General features: G+C 41.5%; 1 protein-coding gene across 13 annotated transcripts in view; it reads left to right on the plus strand.

The window, feature by feature from the left end:
- The window catches only part of EHBP1 (EH domain binding protein 1), a 313,842-nt gene that overhangs the window by 122,600 nt on the left and 178,469 nt on the right, over positions 1–12,773 (plus strand). For all 13 annotated transcript variants that reach the window (XM_067565220.1, XM_067565223.1, XM_067565221.1 and 10 more), the window contains one exon: positions 8,944–9,125. In XM_067565220.1, coding sequence (XP_067421321.1) covers positions 8,944–9,125 — 182 coding nt within the window. The remainder of the gene's footprint in view (positions 1–8,943; positions 9,126–12,773) is intronic.

Consider the following 12,773-nt stretch of genomic DNA (forward strand, 5'->3'; position numbering starts at 1 on the left):
GTACTGTCTCCAGGCATGGCTACTGTGACACCCTATGTTTGCAAACAACATCCCAGAAACCCCATATCCACCAGTGTTATATAATTATGATGTGTTCTGCACAAAGAATGCTTTTTTCGGTATTATTTTAAAAGTTTTGATCTTCTAAACATTAATATCCTGTCGAATTGTATGTGCTACCATAGCATGTGAAGTTATAAAATATTGTTGTAAATGCTATTAGAACACGTTATGAGGAGGAAACCACCGAAACCAGCTTTTCAGGTACAAGAGTGAAATGGCCAGACGTGCTAATGGGCCATCAAGGAAAGATTCCACAACCAGGAATTGTTTATAGCAGTGGTTCCCAACCTTTTTGGCTCCAGGACCAGAGAGATATTTTTTACTACCCTGAAGGGCCACCTGTCTCCACCAGCAGTCCCCCTTCGTCCCTAGCCAGATGGAAGGAGTTCAGCAAGGAGGCTCTCCCATCCTCCTGGCTGCAACAGGGAAACCGCATGCGTCCTGTAGCTCCATGCACTCCACCTGGGTCCCTGGGCAGTGGCTCCTTTCTTCAGCCAGGGGGACGGGAGATCAGTAATCCCCTCTTTCTGGCTCCAGCAGGGACCCCAGCACCTAGGGACCCAGGCAGAGTGCTTTACTCTCTGCTACAGCCAGGGGGAGGGGAGCACTGATCTTCCCTTCCTCTGGCTCCAGCAGGGACCCCAGTACCTAGGGACCCAGGCAGAGCGTTTTGTTGTGCTCCCTGCTACAGCCAGCAGGAGGAGAGTTCTGCTCTCCCGTCCCCTTGGCTGAAGCAAGGAGTCTGCACCCGTCTTTTAGCCTCGCAGCAATGCGCTCCACCGAGGTCCATAGGCAGCGGCTCCATTCTGCAGCCAGCGAGAGGGGAGTGGCAGGCCACTTTGAAATTCTCTGTGGGCCACAGGTTGGGAACCACTGGTTTACAGGGAGGGCTTTGCTGTAGGAAGCACATTCACAATGGGCCTGGACTGACCAATGAGGAGGAGCCCTCAAGTCACAAGCCTGATTGTTATAGCAAGGTGGAACAGGGAGAGTGTGACATCATCATGGGGCTTCTCTCTCTCTCCCTAACTCAACACCTGAAGGATCAACTGGAAGACAAAAGGACTTTGAAAGGGGTGAGGGGAACATTGCCCAGCCTGCCTTTAAGAAACTGCTTGTACCAGCTAGCAAGGGTGAGACATTGCTCATTCAAATATTTGTAGTGTGAACTTAGACTGAGATCTTATGTTTATTTCATTTGGTAACTACTTTTAATCTCTTTACATTTGCCACTTATCACTTAATATCTTTTTCTGTAGTTAATAACTTGCTTAATGTTTTATCCTTAACCAGTGTGTTATAGAGTGAAGAGTTTAGAGAAACTGCTCAGTAACAAAAGCTGGTGCACATTCCTTCCACTTTGAGGGAAGGGGAGACTAGGTAATCTCCACTGCTCAGGCTTTTTGAGCAGTGTTAGATGGTATAATCCTGGGGTCCTTGGATGGGGAGCCAGCTGAAGTGTGTCTGTTGTTGAGTGGCTGGAAAGTATTCATTGAACTACAATGGGTGTGATCCCTGTCTGTGGAGGGCTGTGTACGTATAATAATTGCTAGGGGTTTGTGGCCTGTCACGGCATTACAGTGTGAGAGGGAGTTCAAGCTGATCAGACAGAGGGCTCAGTGGTATCCCAGCTACCAGATTGTACCCCAGAGGTTCTGCATACCGTCACAGTTACGAACAGTGTACGTGCACCACAAACGCAGCCTAAATAAATTCCTATCGATACCAGTCAAGATCGAGGACTCATTAGAGTGGTGGACACAACCCCAAAACATCTGCATAGGGGGTCCTTTTCTACAGCCAACACGATCCTTGATACTGACAGCCAACACCTCCCTAATCAGTTGGGGAGCACATCTACAGATCCACACTGTGCAGGGAGGTGGTCCGTCTCAGAATCCACATTGCACATCAACCTCCTAGAGCTACGTGCAGTCCGCAATGCGTGCCGATACTTCCTATCATTGGTCAGACACAGGACCATAAGAGTAATGATGGACATTATTCTGCGTATTCTAGATCAACAGACAAGGGGGAGCCAGGTCACAATCCCTGTGCTCAGAAGCATTGAAATTGTGGAACTGATGTATCCAGCACGACAACATCTCAGCCGCGTACCTACCTGGGCATTAGAACACTACAGCAGACATGACAAGCAGGAGGTTCTCACAAGATCATGAGTAGGAATTAGACACAATTCTGGGGGTTCCCGAACATAGATCTCTTTGCCACACCTGACAACACCAAATGTCCACAGTTCTGCTCAAGAGTGGGAGTAAGCCACTGGTCTCGAGGGGATACCTTCCTCATCACATGGAATGCACCTTTACACTATGCCTTTCCAACATTTCCGCTGTTGTTCAAATTACTTCACAAGATACAGCTGGACTGAGCCAGAGTCATTCTCAGAGCCCCAACATGGCCCTGACAGATTTGGTGTCCTTAGCTTCTCTGCAAGGTGGTCTGTCCACCAATCACCCAACAGTTGACTCCACACGTCCACTCACAGGATGCAGGCCAAATCCTCCATCCCAATCTAGAACGCCCCCAGATGAATGCATAGCTCCTTCATGGTTCTGGGATCCAGCGATGACCTATTCAGAAGAGGTAAAAGAGATTCTTTTAAATAGCAACTTGCCACACTTACCTCTATAATGGAAAAGATTCTCAATTTGGTGCTATAAAAAACATATTTTGGCAATGAATGCTCCTTTACAACTCATTCTAGACTACATCCTGGAACTTAAAAGATCAGGACGATCCACAAGTTCTGTTCGCATACACCTCGCCGCCATCGTTGCATTCCACCCCAAGATAGAAGGTCATTCCATATTTACCCACCCAATCACAAAAAGAGTCCTTAAGGGTCTTCAAAACCTTTACGTTCAAATATGGGACCCCACCCCACCTTGGGATCCCTTCTGTGCTGTCTCACAGGCTCTCTGTTTGTTCCCATGGCAATATGCTTCTACATCCACCTGTCCATGAAGACAGCATTTCTCGTCACCATCACATCCACACAGTGGGAAAGTGCTTTCATGGCATACCCGCTGTACACAATCTTTCACAAAGGGAAGGTCACGTTACAGCCGCACCCAAAACGCTTACCCAAGGTGCCATCCTCTTTTCACCTAAACCAATCTATCCACCTTCCTTCTTTCTTCCTGAAGCCACATGGCAACCAAAATGAAGCCACGCTGCACATGTTGGATGTCAGATGATCATTAGCCTTTTACATTGACAGAACCAAATCTTTCAGACAATTGTTGCTGTTATTCCTCTCCATTGTGGAGAGATCAAAGGGATCAGCTGTATCCAAACAAAGTGTCTCTAAATCGATCTCAGAGTGCATCCATCTTTGCTACCAATGACACAAACTGCGACCGCCCCCCCCACCCCCAACGTGCAACTCAAAGTCATTTCACTCTCTTGCTATCTACCTCAGTTGTTTTTTTGAACAACATGCCAATTACTGACTTTTGCCAAGCGGTCACCTGGGCATCCACGGACACTTTTAGCCAACGCTATGCAATTACCCATGATGCGGCATCAGATGCCCTAGTAGGACGCACTGTCCTATCTGCCTTAGTAGATGTCACTCTGAAACCCCAGTCTTCCATCTAGGGGCATTGTTCTACAGTCACTGACAGTGGGGCACCTATAGGGATACTACTACTTGAAGAAGAGAAGGTTACTCACCCTGTTCAGTAACTGTGGTTTTTTGGTTTTTCGAGATGAGTCCCAATGGGTGCTCCATTACGTGCCCTTTTCCCCTCTGCTTTGGAGTTCAAACGTAGACTCTGCGGTAGAGAAGGAACTGAGGGAAGTCGGAGTGCACAGCTCAATATAGATGCTGCTCAGAGTGCGAGATAGGGAGGAGCGCATGTGTGACCCAACAGGCACTGCTACCGAAGATTTCCAATCCCAGGCACAGAAGGCGCTACTGCACCTACAATGCAGCACCTATAAGGACACACATCTCAAAGAACCTCAGTTACTGCACAGGATGAGTAACCCTTTTATCTCAAACTCTTCTTATGGTGTACCCCTCTTGATAGCAGAGCAGTCTTGTGAACTGTATCCTTTCCCATTCATGATCACATGGACCGCATCCTGTTTTGATTACAAAAAAAATGACGTTCCCACCAATTCACAGTGTCCTGTAACAAGTATAGCAATTGCTTACATGATAAAATAATATTAGGAAATTATTTATGCATTTGTAACTGTTGCCTTTACTCTTGTTTCTTTTCCTTCAATATGTAGAAAACTGGAAAGGAGAGGATTCATCCTGTTGTTCTAGATGACCAAGGTCTCTTTTTTTTTCTACAGTGATGAGCCTATAGCTATAGAATGAGTTGGAAGTAAGGAGATGGAGCCAATATTTATCAGCTCTCTGCAGACTATTAGTGGTCTATGTACCCCAATACTGAACTACTGATCCAACACCTTTTCATATAGTATAAGAAAAAGTAAATGAGTAAATACATTAGATTACTTTATCAGTCTTAAGCAGTCTAGAACCTCTTACTAATACCCAAGTTTGGGCTTAGCTTTCTCAAACTGTGCTATCAAAGTTGGTGTGTACCTTATGTTTATCATGATATTTTCCAGTAGGAGAGAGAGCTTGTTGATAATTTACTATGTTGGCGTTGTTATTTTTAAAGAAACATGATGCTTCACTAATTCTGTCTTATTTCAGTGGTAGAGCAACTTTTGTACTAAGAGCTCAATCCTGCCAATATATTCGTGGGTGCATATTGTCAAATATCTTGCAAACTGAATTTCTGTATAATGTGATATATCTGGAGGGATAATTGAGCCTTACATGTTTTAAATTCGGGTTGTCATTTTATATGTATAAAAGTGCATCACATAATATGTTTTGAAAAACATTGGGCAAATTAAAAAAAAAAAAAAAGCTTTCTTGGTTTCTCTTCTATAAAATATGAGACCGGATGTAGTAATAATCTGTATTTTAATAATTTTGCCCATTTTTATATTGTGTGTAGTAGCTTCATAAATTATGCCTTTGATTTAAAACCATTCATCCTGGCCTGCTGATGGAGTTGCCCATCTGCATCTTATCTGTATGCTTTTGTCCTGGTTTATCACTTTTCTCTACTGATTTAAGAATTTTTCTTAAAGAAAATGTTCTTTCCAATTCTACAGTGACAGGCACTGTAACTGGACCATATTACTTTTCAGAGCATGCAGAATTTTAAGAAAATGTCTGTTTGTATAGTACATTTGATTGCTATAGAAGGTGACTGTTAATAAATTGTAATAAAAAGACAATTTAAGGAAAGTAGAAAGCATATTCCATGGAATTATATTCAAAAAAATTCATGGCAAATCAATCTAGGTTCTAAACATCTTGACAGTTTCCTTTTTAAAGGGGAAGATAAGCTAGCAGAATCACCCACCTTCCACTATTCTCTGTTTTCCTCAGGGCAAAAAACAGACACACAGTTATCACATTCTCCCCACCCCCCACCACCACCCCAAAAGTGTACATACATGATAACAAGTCCGAAACGAACCTATATACATGTCTTGCCCATTCGTAGCATTGCTTTCTTTATGTGATCTGAAGTCTTTATTTCTTTTAATTAATCAGTTCTCAAAGGATCTATATATATTCTTGGCAGGATGGAGAGGCAGTTAAACTTAGTACTGCACATCCTCCCACCCCCAAAGAATTAAAGTTAGGTTAAAATTTGAGTCTAAATGCTTTGTTCCTTTGTATTTGCAAATGTAAAATCTTATCACAATGAATGAACCTGCAAAGCCATCCTCTATCTCTTTTTGCTCTGATCTTGGAGGATAATTACAAAATAATTAAGTTGGAATTTTGGTGAAGATGATACTCATTTTTGGGCTTCCCTCAATGAAATGATCAAGAAAATTGTACCTAATTGGCTAGCAAATGTACCTGCCCTTACTCAGCACTGGGCATAACTCAGGGTTGAAGGAATTCTGTGGTAGCTGGCTTTGAGGCTGATCTGCACCATTGCATTGGCACAAAAGCAGCTGCAGTGGAGGGTCCAGATGTTGATCTGATAAAAACCCTTAAGGTAATTTAGCCAAAGACAACGTGTTGTCGCAAATGAAAGCTGGTCTTCCCCCTCTGTTTGACTGTAAATATCAGTGAACTACACATGCACCCCATAGTGCAGTGCAAGGAGAGCTTGTAGAGAGCATTGGTCTCTTCCCAAAGTGTGTTATAGAGTGCAACTAGCTGAACAGAGACTGGAGGAATTCAGCCAAATAGCAGGCTTGGTGAGCAAATCATCCATTTCTTCTTACATTTGTTGGTGATTTCAAGGAGCCTGAGATGGGAGACTGGTGTTTATTGTCAGCTCAGAACAGACACAAGTTGATCAGTACACTCAGGTATTTTGTTGCTGATCAGCAACTTATCCACAGAGCTGTGACTAGGTAAGCAAATTTCACTTGTTCCACTTGGTAGATTGTCCCAGGCTATCCGTCCACAGGATTTTTTCTAGCCTGTTCCTTTTGTGTGTTAATTAAGGAAAAGGAGCAGGTACCTAAGAAGGTCTGTATTCCAATGCATTATCTGTAGTTGTGCCTCATCAGTTCAATCAAACTATCATTTTATTGTAAATGGGTTTAAGTGAAATTGGATTCCCTGGTTTTGAAAGCATTGACGTAATGAAAAGCAACCCCAGATATTATACATAAAATAGCAGCTCAGGAGATAAGAATAACTGTTGCCATAATTATAAAATTTTAGAACAGACTAAAATGGGATTTTTTGTGATGGCTGCAAGCATGAACCCATTCTGATTGATTCAAAAAGAAAATTGAATACCAAATATGACAAATATTTCCTGATCATTACAGCCCACACAATGGAATAGTACATTTTTGGTCTGATTTTATATTGGAGCATAATTCAGTCTGTTGTGTAATTTTTATTTTTTCCTTTTCTGATTGACAAGAAAGTACATGTGCCAGTAAAAGAATATAATTGTTGCCATGTCAGTTATACTTTTGTAATCATTCATGTGCTATCTTCTACAGCATTTTTAGGTATTCTACAGGACAAAAGTAGAAGCTATAAAATAATATTTTTCTCTAAAACTATTAGAAATATGTTAAGCTATTAACCAAGCAAAGGTTTAGCAAATTTTTGTAAATTAAAACTTGCATCTGGACCATTAAATAGAATAATCTGAAACTTGCAAATATAGCAATATAAAACAGCCCTCTTTCAAGGTTTCAATGAAAACAACTGATCTTCAATGGTACTGATTATACTGCAGCGCTGTAATAAAGGAAAAGAATTATTGTGCAAGGTAGATGTTGTTGTTAAGAAACAAACTGATTATTCAGATTTGTGTAGAGAACAAACAAAAAAATATTGTGCCAATTCTCACACATTACTTTCAGAACAGATGCTGCAGTAAATCTGCATCCTAAAATAGCTGTAGTATTTAGCTATTCTAAATATACAATACAATAACAGATTATTGTTGTTCATATCTGTAATAAATTGAAACTCCCTCATCATACTCTTCATTTTACACATTGTCAGAACCTTGGACCTTAATCTCATTCTTTGATTGACAGTCGTGGCTAGGGAAAGAGTACTTGTATTGTTTGTGATAGTCGCATCTGTTCAACTTGATTCAGTTGAGAGTATTTGCATATTCTTAAGTATTTCTTCTGAGAGGGCCTAAATCCTTCTCAAGTGTTTGATGCATTTTTTAAATTCATTCATAAGGTATCTACATGCACTAATAGTTCTGTATAATATTGCTGTGCATAATCTGACAGATAAGGCTAGTTCTTTACACAAGGTATTCGTGGGGATGACATATTACATTCTGACTTATTCTACTGGGCAGAAATGTCAAGTACTTCGAAAAAGGATGCTTGAACGTTTTGACTGAATTAGTGGTCTTTATTCAAGACAAATTGTCGACCGTAGTAAAATGTAGTTTTATTGTGAACATTTTTCAAAAGAGTTAACAGCAGTTTCTTTTTTTTTCTTCCCTCCATTAGAACTTTATTACCTATCATTTCTTTTCTGTTATGCTGAGAATTGGAGACAAAACTGTGTAGTAGATTCTTAGATGCATTTTAGGTTAATTTATATCTGAATTGTTCCTACATTTAGAACACCTTTATCTGCAAATGTAAATCAGGCTTTTATCTTACTCTAACTTTTCCTCTATCAAAGATTTTACAGACATTCTAGGAATATTGTCAATTCTAGCTTCAGAAATCTGCAGTTCAGGTTGTACATGTACTATGTTTGTTAGAAAGAAAATAGCTTTGAAAAACATTTCAATGGTAAATTCAATGCTTGAAATCCAGTAGCAGCTCAAAATAGTACTTGTCTACTTAATACTACTACTATACAGTACTTCACATGTTTTTCAAAGCAACATAAAAATATTAATTTTCACTATCAGCCCTGTTTTCTAGAGGGGAAATCGGAGTGTGGACTGCAGCTGGATCTGCATGGATAGACTCTTATGCCCATTCAGAGAGTCCTATTGACTTCAGGGAGTATAAGAGTCCACCATGTGGATCATAGTGCAGGATCTAGACCATAGTGATTTAAAGGTTGATGCTAAAGCCTGCTGAACACAATTGAAAGCCTCCTATTGTCTTCAGTGGGCTTTGGATCAGGCCATTCATGACTGAGCCAGGTTTCAGACTGAGGAGTTTCTATCTCCCAGACATTGCTCAATCCACTGAACCACTCTGCCACTCCACTGGAAAAAAGAATCACGCTGATGGGTAGTTTTTTCTTCATTAAGAAAATGTTGGTTTCTGTGTTACAACTCTTCACCTCTTCATGCTATTTTTTGAAGTTATTTCACATTGATTTATGTTTGCTTTCAGGAATCACCTTCTGGACGCAGAAAAGCGCTTGCCACCAGCAGCATCAACATGAAGCAGTATGCAAGCCCCATGCCTACACAGACAGACGTCAAGTTAAAATTCAAGCCTTTGTCTAAGAAAGTTGTGTCTGCCACCCTTCAGTTCTCTTTATCATGTATTTTCCTGAGGGAAGGAAAAGCCACGTAAGTTTTTCACCAGATAGGCTGCTTTGTGTTGTCTTTCAAAGAACTCTTTGGGTAGAGAGCACTCTAGCTGCATAGAATGGCAGGAGTTAAGAGTATCCTTCAGCATACCAATCATTCCTGCCATACTTTGTTTCTGAGGCTGAGTAAACGTAATTTCTTACTCTGACTACATTCTCCTATTTTTCAGATCAAGACATTTTTTCCTATCTGACAAATACTTTAAATAGGAGCTGCCTAAAAATATTCACAGCTTTCAAAGGGAGCAGTTGAAGGAGGACAGTTTAGCGTGCATCATCGGTGCTCAACTAGAGACATGGCTGGCATGGCTGGGCAGGAGCACTTCTGTACCCACCCCCACAGAGAGCCAAAGCCTGTTGATGGGTGAGGATGGAGTGGAAGTGGACAGAGGGAGCGTTCTTGAATTGATCAGGAGAACATCCAATTAATCCAGCACACCTGAGCATTGATCTTCCCATTCTCCCTGCAGGGCTGTTGCCCCCCATCCCCCTGCACGCACACACCTAGTTACCTTGCTTACCCTAAGCAGCTTTCAGAAAAGAAAAGAAATTAATGATCTTTCCAGATCATCTCTCCTTCCTCAGTTTATTTGTAGGTTTAAAGGCACTGTATCCCCTGCTTTCAGATGGGCTAGGGTAGAGTGGTTGGCAAGTGTTACAGATTTAATCCAGTGCCCCCTCTTGGGCATTCACCAGACTGCTGTGAGGGATCAAGTCATTGAATTATAGGTGTTCTTAGCTTTCCGGGGTCTTGGGCAGAGTTTTGGCACTGTCCTTGGATTTGCACTGCTAGGCACTCACTCCAGGAGCAGTTTTCTTATCTGAAATCCCTCTTGACGGTGGGGTACCCACCCTTATCCACCTGTCCAGACCCTGAAATTAGTGGTGGCTCCCCCAAACTTCCCCTGCAGCTCTGGCACATTCCCCAGAATCTTACTGAAGGTGTGAGCCTCCTGGTTTACAGTTTCTTTTCTGGGGCCTGGTCTACACTGGCCACGGATTTCGGTGGCAATCGACGGGAGATACGCAGGCTATGTACAGTAACTTGCATATCTCCCGTCGACTTCCTAACGTCCACTTACCGCGGGGTCTCTGCTGCGCCGACGGGAAATGCCCTTCCATTGACGCAGCACTACACTACTTGCCGGGGTGGATTTACAGAGTCAGCTTCCGGATTTGATTGAGCGAGTCTTTACTGCTGCTCAGTTGAACCCACAAAATCGATCCTGCATTGCTGGAGGTACTGCTGGCAGTGAAGACATAGCCTGGGGCATGTAATAAGTGTAGCACCTCACACATGGAGATAGACTTTGCAGTCGATTCTCAAATACCATTGTTCATTTCTTAAGACATGAAGCACCAGAGAGTACAACTCATTTAGAAAACAACAAACATCCTGAACACAGTGCCCCTCCCTCTAGCTCTCCCTTCCAGTCCTTGGGGATTGTCTGAGTTCAGGGCGGCAGGGTTTCCGCTGTCTGCTTGAGCTGGTGAAAGTGGCTGAAGACCCCAAATAGAGCAGCTTCTGATCTTTTATAACCTTCCAGTCCCTCTTTCATTTGATGCCTGGATCTGCCTCCTCAGGTGAGCACAGGCCTCTGTTAAGTGAGTTTGTTGCCAGGCGGCTTCTTCCCAGACAAATCAATTCTTCTGGGTGGGGGACTTGGATGTTTGTATTTGAATAGCGGACCATCCCAATTAATGACCCTCTGTTGTCAGCCTTACATCAGTACCCTTTGGAAAGGGAATTTCAGTCCAGCATGGACATAAAAGGACGAAAGAGAAGACACAGAGCTGCACCTTCAAAATGGTGTTTGCACCTTGGTAAAGATACATATAGAGAGTTCCTAATCTCACACAGAATCCGTAAATTGTACAGACATGCCTGAAATCATCACAGCAAATTAGCCCCTTTTTTCTCTTTCTTTCCCATGGCTGAATACAGGGCTGGTAGGATAGAGAGGCAGTAGGCTAGAGAGACCGTTGCTCTGGTGGTCTATTTCACTTACATGCCAATTTTTTTCAGGAATGTTAACAGCCTGTGGCCAATTTTGGCATTCCTGAGGGAGATTTTGGCACAGAGGTTCTCTAACAGGCCACCTATTCTGCCATTCACAATTACACAGACAACTTTCTCTCCCACTTGTCATTCTATAACATCCCTTTGGAAACTCCAGTATATACTGATGTAGAAATATTAGGAAAGTATTGTATTTATAGATGTTATTTAATGCAATTTAGCAGCTGGAAATGAGGAAAAGGAGCCAGCAGCTGGTTACCAGCCTCCTTTTTATCAACCACCAAAAGTCCATGGGCCATCAACAGAGAATCTGTTTTACGCTGCTGGATACTAGTGTTTGAGGCCCTGATTCATGAAAGAAAATCTCTTCAGGACAGCAATTAAGCCCGTGCTTAAGTTGCATTGAAATTGATCTCCTCCTAACCATTGTAACTTTCTAAAGTGAGGTTCAGAATCCCCATATCTGTTCTAGACTTTGTTTTTCTAGGGAAAATAATATAACCTGCTATATCGTGACACCAAGATCCTTTTTATTCCTGGTAGATTTTTTTTTTTTTTTTGCTCCCACCTTTGTTGTCTCCAGAGGAATAGTGAGCCTATGATCTATAAGCAATTATAAGATGTGATATTCTGGCTGTACTGATGCTACATTTGATTTAATTTGTTTGGTTAAAGATTAGAATTGAATTTACTGATTATTCAGACAGGGAGATTAACATTTGAGGATTGTACTTCTCAGTATGATTAGTTGATAGGTTCTTATCTTAGAACTTTCCCCCTCACTCCTACTAGAAGATTCTTTAGGTATCAGTTGCCAATGTACATGCTTTACTGTGAAAACCATTTGGAACCAGTAAGAGAGAGAGACCTGTGCGATTTCTTCACATTTCTTGGATATTTATTGGTATTAGTAATAATTATTATTTAACTTGCAGTGGCACTTAGAGGCATCAACTAAGATCAGGGTCCCTTGCTATGTGCTGTTCAAATAGATAGGAAGAGACTATACCTGGCCCACAGAGCTCACAATGTATAGTACGTTGAACTCCATGAGAATATGCAGATAAGTAAAGTTACTCGTGTGTAAATTTTTGTGCAGGATTGTACCTAATCTTTAGTTTATTACCATATAGTATGGCTTTTAAAGTAACTTTGTACCATTGTCATGAAAATGTATGAGCCAGGCACAAAATCTGTGCACCCTATTTTACCATGATTAGCTTATAACATGGGGAGAGGGAAACTAATGATATTTTACTTGCCTACTTTAAAAAAAATTGCTGCGGGCAAATAGGTGAATAGACTAATGCAAAGCTGCTATATAAAATCTTGATTAAACAAGAGAAAGGTATTAAAATAGTTCTAAAAAACTGATGAGTCCAACCGCATTTCAAGAATGACATTGTGAACTTGAAGACATATTGGTTGCTATGGAAATAGCACTTAGAACATTCATTCCTTTAAATCTTTTGTCTGCAGCCATGCTTCCAGCAAGACTCAATTGTAATCAACACTTTAGTGGTGCATACATGCAAGCACAGAAATTGACCCATAAAATTTAAAAGTTTTTCTTATTTATGTAGTAGTGCATTTAGGAAGGCAACTGTA

Source organism: Emydura macquarii, unplaced genomic scaffold (assembly GCF_026122565.2).
Source record: "Emydura macquarii macquarii isolate MOO-44397 ecotype Brisbane River unplaced genomic scaffold, CSIRO-AGI_Emac_v2 contig_2676, whole genome shotgun sequence".
Classification (NCBI taxonomy): Eukaryota; Metazoa; Chordata; order Testudines; family Chelidae; genus Emydura; species Emydura macquarii.